We start from the raw sequence: 14,027 nt of genomic DNA on the forward strand, positions 1-14,027 counted from the left end.
CTCTCTAAGCCCTCCCCTATCATTACTGTCAGGAGCCTCCTTTGTGAGAGCTGATAGCCAGAGGTATCGCCACAACTAGCTAATAGCCCAAAAGGATCTGGAGTCGGCTTGTACGAGGCGGCCCCGTTGGCAGTTAGCCCTTTGGCTGTAGACAAAGGAAGGTCTATGTATGTATACCGCATCCCCTAAGAAGGGAGTAGTTAGAGCTTCTTCGCGCAACAACGTTGTTATTCCTTAGTCTTTTAGTTCCGCCTCGTGACAGTACCAGCCAACCCCTGGCCATCCCCATAAACCCTCACCTATCATTGCCTCCATGACATAAATAAAATAAGGGACCCCTCCATTCTTACTTAAAATTCGCTAAGATTCAGGACAACTATCAAACCTCTTATAAGATAGTATGACATCTCATATTTGATAACAAGATCGTCCAATAATGCATGGTACCAAGCGTACAGAAGCTAGTGTACTTCGTTGCTGTAGAATACTAAGAGCTCCACATGACTAGAGCCCTCTCCCCTTTATCCCAGGTGTTTAGATTAACAGCATACGCAGCACTCCACAATCATTCAGGTTCTAATTATCCACTACGGTCACGAGGATCTGGATTTGTATCATAGACAACAATAGGAGATATATTGAAGCACTTTCAATTCGAACGTGACGACTGAAACCATCGAAGGTATCTGATAGGTAGGCTCAAAGGGTAACATGGCCGCAAAGATTACATATATGACACTAATTGATGAGAGGTCAAAGCCTATGGTTTAAGCTATCGTTCTTGTATGGGATAAAAGATCGACCTGAGGTATGTAGATGATATTGTTTATGGACGCTCATTCCATGTCGAGTTGTTAGAGAACGCGATTAGATACGTCCTTTAAACCATGAAGATGCAGTTCTAAACAATATACTTGCCCTACACGGGTTGGCCTTATGTTTCTTATGTGTCGGGTTATATTGAATCTAACAGTACTTAATTTCAGCTACGAAACATGCCAAAGACATCGGTGTCAAGTTACACATAGCTTAAGAAATATCGTTTGGATTTAGAAAACGTTGCCAAGTAAAGCAAACCGAGCCTGATTCCAAACCTTGCTAATCGACGACTGAAGATGTACCTACCTATGTATGAGGGCGAATGAGAGAGGCAAATCGCCAAACCCCTGAGCCTCAACAGACTAGTACTACCTGTAGGTAGGTAGATAAGTAAAGCAGCTTCGCCGTGAGAGTACGTCGTACTGGACTGACTACGCTAACGGTGAACTCCGCTTGCGGCTACTGACTACTTTACCTACGTACATTTCATTAGATTGGACAACTAGAAGTATGGCGAAAAATAGGAGATGGGTGGTTAATAAAGTATCACCGACACGGCATTTCCGTTATAACTCAAAATCTCGGTGATTCCCCCAGGCCTGTTGATATGCCCGAGACCAAAGATCCCAGCATTGTACTAGGTAGATAACACATCATGGATGTTTGATTATACCGACCTGCCATTTCATTATGGTTTACTAGAAGTATACATGTGCTAACAGCAGACTGGCACATCTCAACCTCACAACCTCGGAGGTCACAGGTGAAGGATATATAACACCTTCTGATAGAGGCTCAGATCTACAGACTGCAGATAGCGTATGACGGACCCACGTGGGAAATCGGTGAGTGAGACTAGGAGAGCTAGAGAATTCCAGAATAGATGCCACTTACCCAAGTAGCGAATAGCAAATGTCCATAAACGGATCAGGGACAGTCCCTGCGGCGCTCATTGCTAAGGCTGAATCCTCCGATGGTTTGCCTTCGCTGTAATCCGACAATGCAGCCTAGATGCAATGGATACAGGTACCTGGGTAAGTAGAGATACAAGATATCGAGTAAATGTTTGCTTGATGGGTCCGTCGGAAACCTTCGTCGAGTTTTGATGTCCTAGGTTTGTTCTGGATGCGAGGCACGGATTTTGAAGCCACTACCAACGTGTAAGAAATAGGTCGATGGATCTGAAAGATTTGCTAGACCTTTCATTACCCAGCTCGCGAAATATCGCTCCGTGACACTAAAACCGTGTCAGCTTAAAATTTTTGTACTCGACAAACTCGCGTAGATAGGTAGGTACGAGTCCAACAAGCCGCAACTTCATAGATTATCCATTCGTTTTTAGCCTCGCAATTGCTGTTCTTGTTTGTTGTCGCCTACAGTAACCGTGGTGTAGGAAACAAGGTAACGTAGTCTAGACGGGTCGCCACGACGTATTGCCTCTAGAGAATCTAGAGAATGCTTAGACCGGCGTGTAGGTAAGCAATCCAGGAATCCGCTCGCTTGCAGATTAGGATGTGTTGATAACCTAGTTGCAGATGAAGCAGACGGATTACCAGTTACCGAACTCACGGATTATCAAGGAACGATTGCACAGACGTTCTTGGCCCTTCGGCAAATTCCTGGAAGCGACGATTTCTGCTTGCCCATTTGGTCGTAAATTCGAAACAGTCGAGTGGGGAGCATGCTTGAAATAGAAAGCTGATTAGATATTTTCTGGTAAAAGCAGGGGCACACTATTCTGAACTTAGCTGGATTGGGGCATAATGTAAGTATCCTTTCCACGCGCATTGTGTAATTTCCCGATGGAAACAAGAGATAATATTCGATGGATTCACTGACGACGGGCACGACGTATCTAATAGGCCCTCCATCTTATTTAATTTTGAGACTGGTGTTCATCTTTATTCTGTCACAGCTCTATCACAGCTTACAATAAAATAATCTGGCCAATCCGACGAGGTTCATCGGTAGTACGGCCAGGTAAGACATTATTTTCCAGGGTTCCCCGTGGAGCTGCCAATCAAACATGTCGCCTTGTAACGTACCCAGGTAAACGACGGGTTAATAGATTTGGGGGCGGTAAAAGAGCAAAGGGTTTCGTTTCCATTTTGCTATGGCAGCTGTATGGTAAGACACTCTTATTAGTAAAGTGGCAGCTATGTGGATCACTTAACGCTTTCGAGGGGGCTAGAAAGCTAGAAGGCTAGATGGTTAGAGGGGATCTAGAAGGATCGACTTCGCATTAAAAAAATGAGCCACGCCATCCAATGGATGACGGCGTCTGCTGACGAAGCCCCGAGGGCTAGACATCGAAAAGGAATCCTTCGCGCCGGTGGGCTAGTGACGACACACGGGGGGAAGCGCCGACGATGGCCTATATCAGGGTCGATAACCCCCGCTCGGCACATTGATTCGAACGTATGGTTGTGGATCTTGGATCAATGATAATTTATGCCGACTCGCATCTCGTTCAGTAGGAAACGCAAGCCCTGGACAGAGAGAGGCCAGATGATTGACAAGCATCAAGACACATGGGTTCGGCATAATTGATGAACAGCAGATTGTCCCCACAAAGTAAAATGGTGTTTGAACGACTTGCGACAATTGGTAGGTTGTCGAACATTCGGATCCGATACCAGTAAGTTAGGTGACTTTTAGGTGACTCCTGGTGACTCCTAGGTGACTTTGCGGTGTCTATCTTGGTTAATCTAACCAAAATTCAGCGATAGCAACGTTTCTTGTCCCTGTGAAGATCACGAACTGCCCCACCTTTTAAATCAATCCGTCCAATCTCTGCGAAGCATGGTCGGTACGTACCGGAGCAAGTATCGAGTACTCTTCGTCAAAAATGGCAATTGAATGATTTCGAAGGTTTGTGTGGAAAATTGAGGGGTTCAGCACGTACCAGCTACTCCACGTATTCCCTGTCCCAAATGACGAGGGCATTGACGACATGGTCCGGGGTTTTAGTCCCGCTAGTCTCAACTTTAACGAGACCTGTAACGTTCGCTTTCCATTTTCAATTCTGACAACTGATTAATCGAGTTCACATGACTTTAGGCGAGTTGAACGACGAAGAGATCGAATAAACCCTTTCATTTTGTTTTATTTTGTAACCAGACACCAATTCGCAGATGTGGTCACTTGGTCACGGGTATCAACTTCAAGCAACACATCTGCGCATATGCAACCACTACATAGGTAGTAAGATCGCATATTATGACGATCATTCAGGAATCTCGGGTCTGTTAGAACATCTGTCTGACGTGATCTACCACAACCACAAACTACTGTCAATAAGTCGACTCAAAAATACTTCAATATTGATTACCACAGATCTAGTCAAATCTTTATGGCCACATGTATATAAATATAAGCAGTGCATTTTCGCTTGATCTAATAAATCAAGATAGATATGTATTTCTAGCAGCTAGCATGAAGCACTTACGTACATACATGCGATGCTCCTAGCCAATTATCGTGGAGTCTTGTCCCAAAACGGCACGTAGAATGTATGTAGGCAGGCACCTGCTTAAACTCGGGCTGCACTTGTACAACGGTCGAGTATAGTGCACAGCTGCGTGGCTGCGTGGGCAGCTGTGTGTACTTAATCTCATTTTCAACTGTTTCTTCAGTACATGAAATCTAGGATAGTTCGAATAGTAATTTCAAGTCACTTTCTTCGGACGGTACTCGTACAAACAAGTACACAAACATGTATATATGTACTGTGTTTGAGGTTAGAAGGCGCAGCCCGCGATCCCTGACTGCTAGGACAGGGCGATAGAGCGTCAGAGCAATACTAGGTAGGACAGGGGTAGGTTAGGGCATTGACCAACCACAATCCACCGTTGTATTCAGCAACCTTCCCAATACATCGTTCACTTCCATCTTCCATCTCATGCCGGCAAGGCTCCTTCTTTTTTAGTAGTTACGTCTTCACTTTCGTTCCTTACTCTCACTGTACTCGTGGACTGGTGGTCACTTGTTTCCCTCTCTCGGTCTTGTCGATTTGTCGATTTGTCCACTTTTCATCACTTTCATTCCTCACACTCTTTCTACATCACTCTTCCATTCATTTGTGAAAAGTTCATCCATTCATTTCTCTTCCCGTAGGGATTTGGTGATCGGTTCATCCGTTCACTTTCGACTGTTCTGGTAACCTTTCAACCGGCTGCGCGTTGGCAGGCGAACCCGCGATACCGTCAATATCGTGGCTTAACCTCACGGCATAAGGATACGACGCGAATAGCACCGAAGCAATTCTAGACTACTTACCTAGGTTACATACCTTGAAATACCTAGCATAGGGGATTAAGACGGGCTCCCGCGAAAGTTGATTCACCTTACACACGGCCTAGTGAAGTCGAATTCGGAACTTCATAATTCGTCACCCACCCTGCCACCGTTCACCACCTCTCACCACCTCACCTACCACCATACTGAACGACGCGAACTTAACCCATCTTCCGAATTTTTTATTGCCATGGGCTACCTCGTGGAACACTGAAATTTTCTTTCTGTTCTACGCCAAACTTCCTTCTTACGTTGACCGTCAATTAATTCATTCCTGGCCAACTAGTTTGGTCATTGAGATACCCCGTGATATTCAACTTCGATTCATTTTCATTTTCTCCTTTGATCTTTTTTCTACCTTATCGTCTACTCGGACGTCGACATAGCATCGACGCGTACAACAAATACCTTCTATCTAAGTCTACCTTTGCGACCTGTATTTCACGATGAAGATGTTCTTCGCCGCCATCGCCTTCGTTCCCCTTCTCATGGGTCAAGGTAGTGCCCAGATCTTGCCATGCGCAGTAAGTACCTAATTCTTTGAGATAAATCCTACCTCACCGTCATATTGAGACGACATGTTATAATCATCAACCCATCCTTCGCTCTCTATCTATCCGCGTACCTAATATCTTGCCCTTCACATATCGTACGATGTCATGTCACATTATATAATATTATATATACATGAATATTATAGCTAACGTCATATCCTCTAACAGGCTGGCTGTGTCAGCGGTGTCTTCTCCAATGCCGCCGGCATGGGATGTGCCATGAACGACATCCTCTGTGTCTGTGGCAAGTCTACTGATTTCACGGACGGCATTCGCGACTGCGTCAACCAGGCCTGCCCTGCTGCGGACGTAGCAGCCCAGCTTCCTCTCGCTCAGAGTGCCGGTACCGATCAGTGTAAGAGTAAGTAAACGCAAAGTCTCGTCTCATAAAAGCTGGACTAACCAAAATATCATAGCTGCATCAGCTGCTGCGGCAACTTCTACCGCTACCCCAGCACAGTCCCAGGTCACTCCTCCTACCCAGCAAGCCGCTGCTTCTTCACCTTCAAGTACGGGTACAGAGGCATCAGCTGAGACTGCTACTCCTGGAACCACTGCGACTTCTGTCTCAACTACTCCTATCTCAACCCCTACAGCACAAACTACCGAAGCGGCCGTTAGTGTCGCATCTACGGACTCAAGTGCCACCAGCGCGACCTCAGCTGCTGATCAATCCTCGCCTGATTCTGCCGTAAGTAAATTTGTCCCAGCCTCGGTTGTGTTTATTGAATGCTAATTTGCATACAGGCGTCAACCATGTCAAGCACTACGGATTCAGGTGCCGCAAGCGGCGCTACTGCTGCGGCAGACAATTCTGGTAACGGATCATCGTCTACCTCGAGCGATCTGTCTGTCGCCGCTCGAGCCGGAATTGGTGCCGGTTCTGGTGTCGCAGCCGTCCTGCTCGGCATCATTGCCTACTGCCTGATTACGCGCCGCCGAAAGCAGAAGAAGGCTGCTAAAAAGTCCATGCAAATCTCTCAGCCTCTCCCCGGCTCTGGACGACTCTATGCAGGTAACATGCGCCAGGGAGACGCGTCCTTGTCCAAGACATTTACTCCATCGCCTCTGTCATCCAAGAAGTCGAACCAACCCGCTCAACGCGCGCCTTCGCCCGCGACGCCCCCGTACTCGCCTTCGGTTGCCTCTTCGTACGATCCCGAGCTCGACTTGAACGCGCGCCGATACGAGGACCTAACGCCTCGAACTCAACCCCGAACAATGATCTAACCGGCCCTCATGCGTCTAGTCTCGTTAATTGACTACCTACGCGTCGGAATATTTCCACTTGGGGATTTTGTTGCAGGTGCGGACGCGTTCTCCTAGGGATTCGAAGTCGGAATCCAACTTAACCCTACTATGGTGTTATTTTTGGAGGCCTACTCTAGGTTTACGCTTGCGCAAACCTTCTAATCTGATTATCATCGGGAATGCTAGGAGGAACTGGAGTTTTCATCATTTGCTGATTTCCACACGGAAGAGCTAGTAATAGTGGCCGAATGGCAGAAACCAGATAATGTAGCTAACACCCAAACGAATCAATTCCCCATGAACCATGATATTACAGACCGGCCTAAGATGGCAAGGCTTGCTTCTAATGATTTGTTGTTGCGTGATTCTTATCTAAAGTCTTGATTATTACATTCCGATAGCTCACTGGTTGGAATTATCTGGATTAGATGAGAAGTTAGACCAAGGGTCTTGGCACCTAAGCCATGAAGTTCGTCCCATGAAGTTTTCTTGATATTCTTGATTTCCATCACACTGAGACTTGTCATATCGTCTCATGATGGAGTTGTTTGTTAATTGTATGGTACACATATCGAGTCGAGCCAAGCCGAGCCGATACTATATCTCCTACAAACATGTTCAATATGCAACATGCCCTTTCTCGTATCCCCTAAACTAGGTACCTAGGCTGCTTACAGATCACCAGCTGTAGTACTGCCTCTGTGCCGTCACAGGCCGGTTCGGCAGATGTACCCAAGGGGCCTTCTTGGCTTGCTTTTCTACCCTGTCGTCGTGCTGCCGTATCCGCGTCTTTTCTTCCTTTAGGATGAGAAATATGGCTATAAAGGGAGGGAAAAAAGGAATTGTTAGCTTGGGTTCCACTATAACCTTGCGGTATGTTCTTCTCCCTTCTCTGTTTTCAAAGCTGCCGGGCGTAGGTCTTTAGGGAAACAGAGGGATAGGGGAAGGGATTGAGGAGAGGGGGGAGGTGGACGATAGGTCAAACTTACAAGCAGACGGCTTCCACATCATGCTCATGCGGCCGCGGGCCATGTGGTGGATCCTCTGACCTAGCCAGGGGCGCTTGCCGACCCAGGACTGGTCGACGTACAGGGTGGTCGGATCCTTGACCTCGATCCACTTGCCGTCCTTGGTCTGGATCTGGCGCGGCTTGTCGAAGACCTTGCCGTCGGCGGCGCCGAGGCCCATGCCGCGCTGGGCGATGGCGGCGTCGCGGGCGAGCTCGAGCTCCCACTTGACCTCGCGCGCCATCTTCTTCTTGCTGAAGCGCATCTGCGTGATGGCCTCGTCGACCGTCTTGCCGGCGATCTGCCGCGACAGGAACATGAGCTTCTTCGTGCTCGTCGGCAGCACGGGGCTCTGGCTCGCGTGCTCCTTCTCCGTGAGCTGGATGCGCTGCGCCTTCGTCAAAGGCTTGTCCGCGTCGCGCACCATCTGCCGGATCTTCTTCTTGAGGAAGCGCACGCGCCACCGCGGGTCCGGGTCCAGCGCCCGCTGCATGTGCTCCTTCGCCAGGCTCACCCCTTCGGGGGCCACGCCCGGCCACTTCTTGGGCGGTCCTCCTCCCCCCGCCGCCGACCCTTCCTTCTTCTCGGCGTCGGCGGCCTTCTCCTGGGCTTGCAGCTCCTCGTCGAAGATGGAGGCTCCTTGCGTCCGGTCCACGTTCCGCCTGAGCATACGCTGCTCACGCTCTGCGGCCGAGAGCCTGGCCTTTTTCACCTCATCCGATACGAGCTTCGGGCTGAGTCCCCATTTGAAGGTGCGCCGCTGGGCCTGGGGAAGCAGGTATTGTAAGTGCGGACACGGTCTGCCGGCCGCCGCTCGTGATGCTACGTATGACGTTTGTGATTAGCATGGTAGGCGCAATGAGAATGGTTTGACGTGTAGCAACGTACCGGTGGCGGCTATCCGCCTTGCCGGTAGGTGTAAGCTCATGATTGCCTTCGATTGGGCTATGTGATAGCCCGGGATGAAGCTGTATATCGATCTGCACCATACAGCTACGGACTAATGGGACTTGAGCTTCGTAAGGAAGAAAAGAATCTGACGTTGGAATTTGGATTGCCGAGGATAATCCGAACGAAAAATGTACGTGTGTACATAGTACTTCTTACAATTGAATAGTCAGAACCACGTGACCTATTACAGCCCGAGCTTTGCCCATCTACGAATTAGCTTCGCGCGAATTGGGAAACATCATCGAACCACTCTCGGCACTTCCATCTTTTGACTCGTACCAATTCATATTCACCCACATCTCCTCTCCTACCACCTACTCTCTGGATCGTCCTCCCGAAGTCAACATTCGAAATGGCAATCAAACCTATCACCGGCGTAAGTCTCCGTTGCGCTCAATTGCTGCTTATACTCCCGCCCCTCCTACCGAGTCATCGGGTCTAATTTTGTGTGATTACAGATGCTCCGAAGGGGCCTTGTTACTGATCTCAGCATCGGGCTTGGTACGTCTGCCTCGCCGCTCGATCTACACTTTTCTACGATATCCGAAGACCTCGATATTTAGGCGACGTCAGCGGGGATCTTTGACTAACTTGAACCGTAGGACTCGGAGTGACTTTTGCTAGCTTATACTGGTACGAAGACTATAATTTTTACCCTTAAGGAGAAGAATGTTGGAACGGCCGGGATCGGGATAGGATCAAGATAGACTAACTTGCGCCCAAGGCACGGATTCCACATGCCGCGCACCCACGCGCGAGACAACTTCTACAAGAAACTCGAGGAGGAACGGGCCGCGCGAGCTGCTTAAGGGAATGGCGAAGGAATACCTAGGCGAAGAGAAAGGCATGCACATACCAAAGAGAGAGAACATCAGACACTAGACGAGATCGGCATTTTTTCTATCGAGTTTGAGGCTGGGGAATACTACAGACGATAGTTGCGCTTCAAGAGTTGGGACGGTCGACTGTATTATACGAACGAGATCCGCCCGCCGAATTCAAACTTCCAAGAGTATTCTTATATGAATTGATGCGTCGGACGTGACTAGTTCGTGTGAGAGTATATTCGGCATTAGTAGTTGGGTACTTAGGATATACGTTCGCCAAACCGAAATGAAGTAGGCTTGTGGTACATATAGTGTCTGGCGTAGTTGTAACCGAGGTTAGAAAGGTAGGGAAATCTTGAGGTGATTACGAGGAATGACTAGAATATAGAAGAACAAGATCATTGGAAGTAGCATTTATATTAGGCATATTATAAAAATGGCAAATGGCGAACGGGAAGGTACAAACAACGATCAATTGATTTGAGTTACGGGTTACGGGTTATGCGTATGGATGATTTCTGTAGTAACCCCACCATCGCTCTTCGCTTTACTATTCCGCTCCCATAACGTAGTCTCAACCATAAAACTTCCTTTCTTATCCTGACATCTAATGCCACCCGGAGAATCAGCTAAGCTCAATCTTCAGAAATCCAAACAAACAAGTAGATCAATGCACCAATAAAGAAAAAGAAGATAGCCTACCGCCGGAACCACCGTTGCACCGGCCAACATCGCACCGGACTGTCCGCGATTTTAGGCCGGTCGATCTGGCACTCATACTGGACTATCGAGAAGAGCTCGCAGGCAGACAAATCGATCCGGCCGCCTTTGCGCACTTTGCCGTCGTTGACCTGGATCTCCGACTCGAGCCGCGAAGCAGGGAAGTAACGGCACGGCGGTGTCATCGCCGTGTGGGAGTGCTCATATGCTTGTGAGAAGTGGCTCTAATTCGATGGTAAGAGATGAGCGGGGAGTGTCGATGAGATCGATGAGATGAATGCCTCGGCAGCGAAACACGTTGGCGCGAAGCTTCTCGGTGAGGTGGAAGAGGGTAGTTTGGAAGAGGTCTGTACTGTTCCCTTGTAATTGTGTATAAAGTATAAAAGATGTAAAGTCGATGAATGTTGAGTTCAATTGAATCTCATGTTATTCTTATCTTATCGCCGTCTCTCATTCCCGTCATCCCCCTTTAAAGTCACACATGAGTCTTGATATATACCTATACTCCTTGCACCCAGTACCAAAAGATCATATTCGCATAACTAACGCATACATACATCAAAGCTCCTCGACTCTCTCCGTGCCAACCTAACAGGCGGCCCCTCTAACATCCGGCCAGAAATCCCAATTCCAGCTCTAACCAACATCGCAACACGCTACCACAAAGCGACGCAATCCGCGCCACCGCCCGTCTTATCCGTAAGCGGGCGTTACCTACCGTTACTCTACCACCTAATATCAACCCTTATCGCCGAGCCGCACAACTACACCGTCGTCGTCGTCGACGCGGAAACCCGCTTTGACGTGACCCGTCTCGTGTCTAGCTCTAAACCCGGTCTTCCTCCTCATCCCCCGAGCAGTAGTAGTAGTAGTAGTAGTAGTAGTAGCAGTAATAGTAGCTATCCGGCCCGGATCCCGGATCTCCGCCACGTCCACGTATACCGCCCCGCGCGCGGACAGGAGCAAGTGCGCGTTGCCGTCGCGGCGGCGGGCCAGTGGATGCTGTACGGGGCCCACGGGAGCCGGGCGCGGGAGTGGTGGGGCACGGTGGTGATCGGCGGGGGTGCGGGTGTGAAGGGGGACGTGAACGCGGGCTGGAAGGGGTGGTTAAGGGTTGAGCGGGAGGAGGTTTCCGGGTTCCCGGCTGGGATCAGCGTGGAGGAGGCGATGGGTGATAGGGAGAAGAGGCAGGAGGTTGTTGATGGTGCTGGGTGGGTGGCGGCGTCGAGAGTTGGGGGGTATGTGTGGAAGGATGTGTGATTTGAATGGGAATAGCTGGATGGGATGGAATGTTGTGTGTAGGTGTGTGTGAGATAGTTCTAAGTAGGTTCATGAAACAGACCGTTTATCAAACATCGGTAGATGGATATCGCACCGTCTGAATAAGAAAAGTAAGGGTATTGCATATTGTGCAATGTAAGCAGGTGGGGGCGTAATAGCGCTGCTTAGACCCATATTTATCTAACAGCATTCTAAAAAAAGCTTCAGCCAATTTGACTACATCTTTACACCAACGGTCAAATTAATCCTTCGCCCGTACACAGACAGTCTAGCTACTAATCGGACCTGGTCAATTGATGGACATGGATGATATAGACATACAATAACTTTCAATATGGCGTCGAATCACTACGGATCCCTCGGTCCTGTTCAACAATACAATCAACTCGCCTTTTCCGTCATTCCGCAATCGCCGCATCCGCAACATCCGCAACATCCTCAACATCAGCATCAACCACAACTTTGCCAACATCATCCTCACCAGCAACCTCTCCAACAAGCCCCTCACCATCAACAACCGCACCAACCCACCCCCACCACAGCCGTCCCTCCACCTACTTTTCAGCAACACACACCCGTCCTACCACCCACCAACAATGGCGTCGCACAGCAGCAGCAGCAGCAGGGTATCAACCCAAATACCACTACCACACAACAACCACCATCGACTCCCGCCCCCGCCCCCGCTCCCGCCGCAGAAACAACACCCAGCAATAATCCCACCCCCGACGAACCCCAACGCAAACGCCGCCGCGTAGGCCGCCCCCCAAAATCGCAAGCGACGCGAGACTACCTCGACCAGCGCTCCTCCTCCTCCGCCCCCCTAGCCCCTCCGGCCCCCCAACCGCCACAAGTCCACACGCCGCACCCGCTAAGCAAAGGTCCGTACAACACGGCCGAGGACGCCGTCTTCTCGCTGCAGCTGCACGTGTTCAGCACGGGGTACGGGGTATCGCAGAAGCGGACGGTGAAGGAGAAGCTCCCCTCGGGGCGGTACGACCCCGGCGGCGACGTGATCCGGCGCGACTTCGCCTGCGACCGCGGCGGCTCCGAGTTCGTGTCGCAGAGCACGGGCGAGCGCCGCCGCGAGAGCAAGAAGTGCGGGTGCCCCTGGAAGGCGGTCGCGCGCCGGCTCAAGCGCGAGGGCGACCGGTGGTTCGTCGAGGTTCTGGATGCGCGGCATAATCACCCTGTTACGCCGCCCGAGTTGATGCATACGATCGCCTCGTACCGCCGGTGGCAGCGCGATAATAACGCCGGGATTAGGTCGGCTATCGAGAGGTTGACGCGCGCCGCGGCTATGCCGGCTAGGCAGGTCGCGGATTACTTGAAGGGAGTGTTTGCGGACCCGGATCTCGATCGTATTGATAAGAATATACTGCGCGCGCTGAGTATGAGCGATGTCGAGATGCCGAGTGATGCTGCGGGCCAGGGGTCTGTCGTGTTCGAGGTTGTGGGACGCAGACCGACGATTATACTTCAGGAGACCCCGGCGGTACCAGCGGAGAGCGGCGGGAATGTGGGTACGCTTGGTGCGAGGCGTAGCGGCGTAGGGGGCATCGTTGGGACAAGTGTGATTCGGTTTTGAGGACTGCTTGTCTAGCTGTGGGCTTTGTTGCGGTCTTGCTCTTTCTTCGTGCGTATAGAGAGCTGAAGAGAAAGAGGGTAGGTAGGTAGGTAGGTAGGTATGGGGATGGTGAGGGCAGGAGCAAGTATATTCTAAGCATCTAGCCACTTAGCTATATCGGCTGTCCAAGTACCTATCTACGTACCTTGGAGGACTAATAGCTTCAAATCCCGTTCTGCGTATAAACTCGTTCCTTAGAGACCGCAGTTTACACGCGAAGAAGTGTCCGCGCTGATCGGACAAACAACAAGAGATAGCGACACTACTGGAAGAGGCTTCATAGGAAGAGGCTTCGGACACCTAATGCCTACATAGCTTATTGCTTATATAGAGAGATTTACGAGTGTATAGACTCACTAATAAGAGCAAAGAGGGCGAGAATATTTAGAAGCCCTCTGGGGTGAAAATGAAGAAGAAAAACTAAGATTTACTCCATCTACACGCGCCCGTCTGTTCATACTACACTACGTGATATGCGGCCTTGATAAGCAAGTACTCGAAAAGGAGACTTAATTGAATCTTGAACGGATTTTTATCAACGAGTCTATTTAGATAGTGGTCAAGCATTGCATTCTCAAGTCGATACTATCCGAGGGTTCCTGCTACTCGTACATCACAATTATACTCGCATGCATACACATTCATACCATAGTCACCTAGGGTATTCATGAACTTTTAGATCGAACAGCTCTCA

At 49.7% G+C, this 14,027-nt stretch overlaps 6 protein-coding genes across 6 annotated transcripts; 4 read left to right on the forward strand and 2 right to left on the reverse strand.

Annotated features, from left to right (window-relative positions):
• The first annotated feature begins 5,248 nt into the window (after window positions 1-5,248).
• On the forward strand, window positions 5,249-7,111 carry F4807DRAFT_333422 (uncharacterized protein). Its single transcript, XM_047995299.1, has 4 exons — window positions 5,249-5,639; window positions 5,838-6,030; window positions 6,086-6,360; window positions 6,417-7,111. The coding sequence occupies exons 1-4, from the start codon at window positions 5,562-5,564 to the stop codon at window positions 6,897-6,899; spliced, it is 1,029 nt and encodes a 342-aa protein (XP_047848951.1). The 5' UTR covers window positions 5,249-5,561; the 3' UTR covers window positions 6,900-7,111.
• Window positions 7,112-7,229: 118 nt separating this feature from the next.
• On the reverse strand, window positions 7,230-8,976 carry F4807DRAFT_447178 (ribosomal protein L22). The gene is made up of 3 exons (XM_047999860.1): window positions 8,816-8,976; window positions 7,910-8,749; window positions 7,230-7,738 (listed from the first exon to the last, which is right to left on the reverse strand). Exons 1-3 carry the CDS (start codon window positions 8,853-8,855, stop codon window positions 7,599-7,601), a joined length of 1,020 nt encoding a protein of 339 aa, XP_047848952.1. The 5' UTR covers window positions 8,856-8,976; the 3' UTR covers window positions 7,230-7,598.
• Window positions 8,977-9,117: 141 nt separating this feature from the next.
• F4807DRAFT_447182 (uncharacterized protein) lies at window positions 9,118-10,148 on the forward strand. The gene is made up of 4 exons (XM_047999861.1): window positions 9,118-9,254; window positions 9,337-9,379; window positions 9,481-9,511; window positions 9,603-10,148. The coding sequence occupies exons 1-4, from the start codon at window positions 9,231-9,233 to the stop codon at window positions 9,685-9,687; spliced, it is 183 nt and encodes a 60-aa protein (XP_047848953.1). The 5' UTR covers window positions 9,118-9,230; the 3' UTR covers window positions 9,688-10,148.
• Window positions 10,149-10,827, reverse strand: F4807DRAFT_447187 (uncharacterized protein). Its single transcript, XM_047999862.1, has 2 exons — window positions 10,408-10,827; window positions 10,149-10,312 (listed from the first exon to the last, which is right to left on the reverse strand). The coding sequence occupies exons 1-2, from the start codon at window positions 10,608-10,610 to the stop codon at window positions 10,198-10,200; spliced, it is 318 nt and encodes a 105-aa protein (XP_047848954.1). The 5' UTR covers window positions 10,611-10,827; the 3' UTR covers window positions 10,149-10,197.
• Window positions 10,592-11,863, forward strand: F4807DRAFT_333493 (uncharacterized protein). Its single transcript, XM_047995300.1, has 2 exons — window positions 10,592-10,770; window positions 10,990-11,863. The coding sequence occupies exons 1-2, from the start codon at window positions 10,699-10,701 to the stop codon at window positions 11,683-11,685; spliced, it is 768 nt and encodes a 255-aa protein (XP_047848955.1). The 5' UTR covers window positions 10,592-10,698; the 3' UTR covers window positions 11,686-11,863.
• Window positions 11,864-11,941: 78 nt separating this feature from the next.
• On the forward strand, window positions 11,942-13,767 carry F4807DRAFT_447191 (uncharacterized protein). Its single transcript, XM_047999863.1, has one exon. The coding sequence runs from the start codon at window positions 12,041-12,043 to the stop codon at window positions 13,292-13,294; it is 1,254 nt and encodes a 417-aa protein (XP_047848956.1). The 5' UTR covers window positions 11,942-12,040; the 3' UTR covers window positions 13,295-13,767.
• The last annotated feature ends 260 nt before the right edge of the window (window positions 13,768-14,027 follow it).

The sequence above is a fragment of the Annulohypoxylon truncatum genome, assembly GCF_022578515.1.
Source record: "Annulohypoxylon truncatum strain CBS 140777 unplaced genomic scaffold F4807scaffold_57, whole genome shotgun sequence".
NCBI lineage: Eukaryota > Fungi > Ascomycota > Sordariomycetes > Xylariales > Hypoxylaceae > Annulohypoxylon > Annulohypoxylon truncatum.

What these genes read in the sequence shown, in the direction of transcription:
- F4807DRAFT_447178 (XM_047999860.1), bottom strand. Translation starts at nt 8,855, where the DNA reads ATGAGCTTACACCTACCGGCAAGGCGGATAGCCGCCACCG. An exon ending in AAGGCGGATAGCCGCCACCG is followed by an intron (nt 8,750 to 8,815) that starts GTACGTTGCTAC and finishes CGTCATACGTAG; the next exon opens with CATCACGAGCGGCGGCCGGC. An exon ending in GATGTGGAAGCCGTCTGCTT is followed by an intron (nt 7,739 to 7,909) that starts GTAAGTTTGACC and finishes CTCCCTTTATAG; the next exon opens with CCATATTTCTCATCCTAAAG.
- F4807DRAFT_447187 (XM_047999862.1), bottom strand. Translation starts at nt 10,610, where the DNA reads ATGACACCGCCGTGCCGTTACTTCCCTGCTTCGCGGCTCGAGTCGGAG. An exon ending in GTGCAACGGTGGTTCCGGCG is followed by an intron (nt 10,313 to 10,407) that starts GTAGGCTATCTT and finishes GGGTGGCATTAG; the next exon opens with ATGTCAGGATAAGAAAGGAA.
- F4807DRAFT_333422 (XM_047995299.1), top strand. Translation starts at nt 5,562, where the DNA reads ATGAAGATGTTCTTCGCCGCCATCGCCTTCGTTCCCCTTCTCATGGGT. An exon ending in CCCAGATCTTGCCATGCGCA is followed by an intron (nt 5,640 to 5,837) that starts GTAAGTACCTAA and finishes ATCCTCTAACAG; the next exon opens with GCTGGCTGTGTCAGCGGTGT. An exon ending in CGGTACCGATCAGTGTAAGA is followed by an intron (nt 6,031 to 6,085) that starts GTAAGTAAACGC and finishes AAAATATCATAG; the next exon opens with CTGCATCAGCTGCTGCGGCA.
- F4807DRAFT_447191 (XM_047999863.1), top strand. Translation starts at nt 12,041, where the DNA reads ATGGCGTCGAATCACTACGGATCCCTCGGTCCTGTTCAACAATACAAT.
- F4807DRAFT_447182 (XM_047999861.1), top strand. Translation starts at nt 9,231, where the DNA reads ATGGCAATCAAACCTATCACCGGC. An exon ending in TGATCTCAGCATCGGGCTTG is followed by an intron (nt 9,380 to 9,480) that starts GTACGTCTGCCT and finishes CTTGAACCGTAG; the next exon opens with GACTCGGAGTGACTTTTGCT. An exon ending in ACTTTTGCTAGCTTATACTG is followed by an intron (nt 9,512 to 9,602) that starts GTACGAAGACTA and finishes CTTGCGCCCAAG; the next exon opens with GCACGGATTCCACATGCCGC.
- F4807DRAFT_333493 (XM_047995300.1), top strand. Translation starts at nt 10,699, where the DNA reads ATGAATGCCTCGGCAGCGAAACACGTTGGCGCGAAGCTTCTCGGTGAG. An exon ending in AAGAGGGTAGTTTGGAAGAG is followed by an intron (nt 10,771 to 10,989) that starts GTCTGTACTGTT and finishes CATACATCAAAG; the next exon opens with CTCCTCGACTCTCTCCGTGC.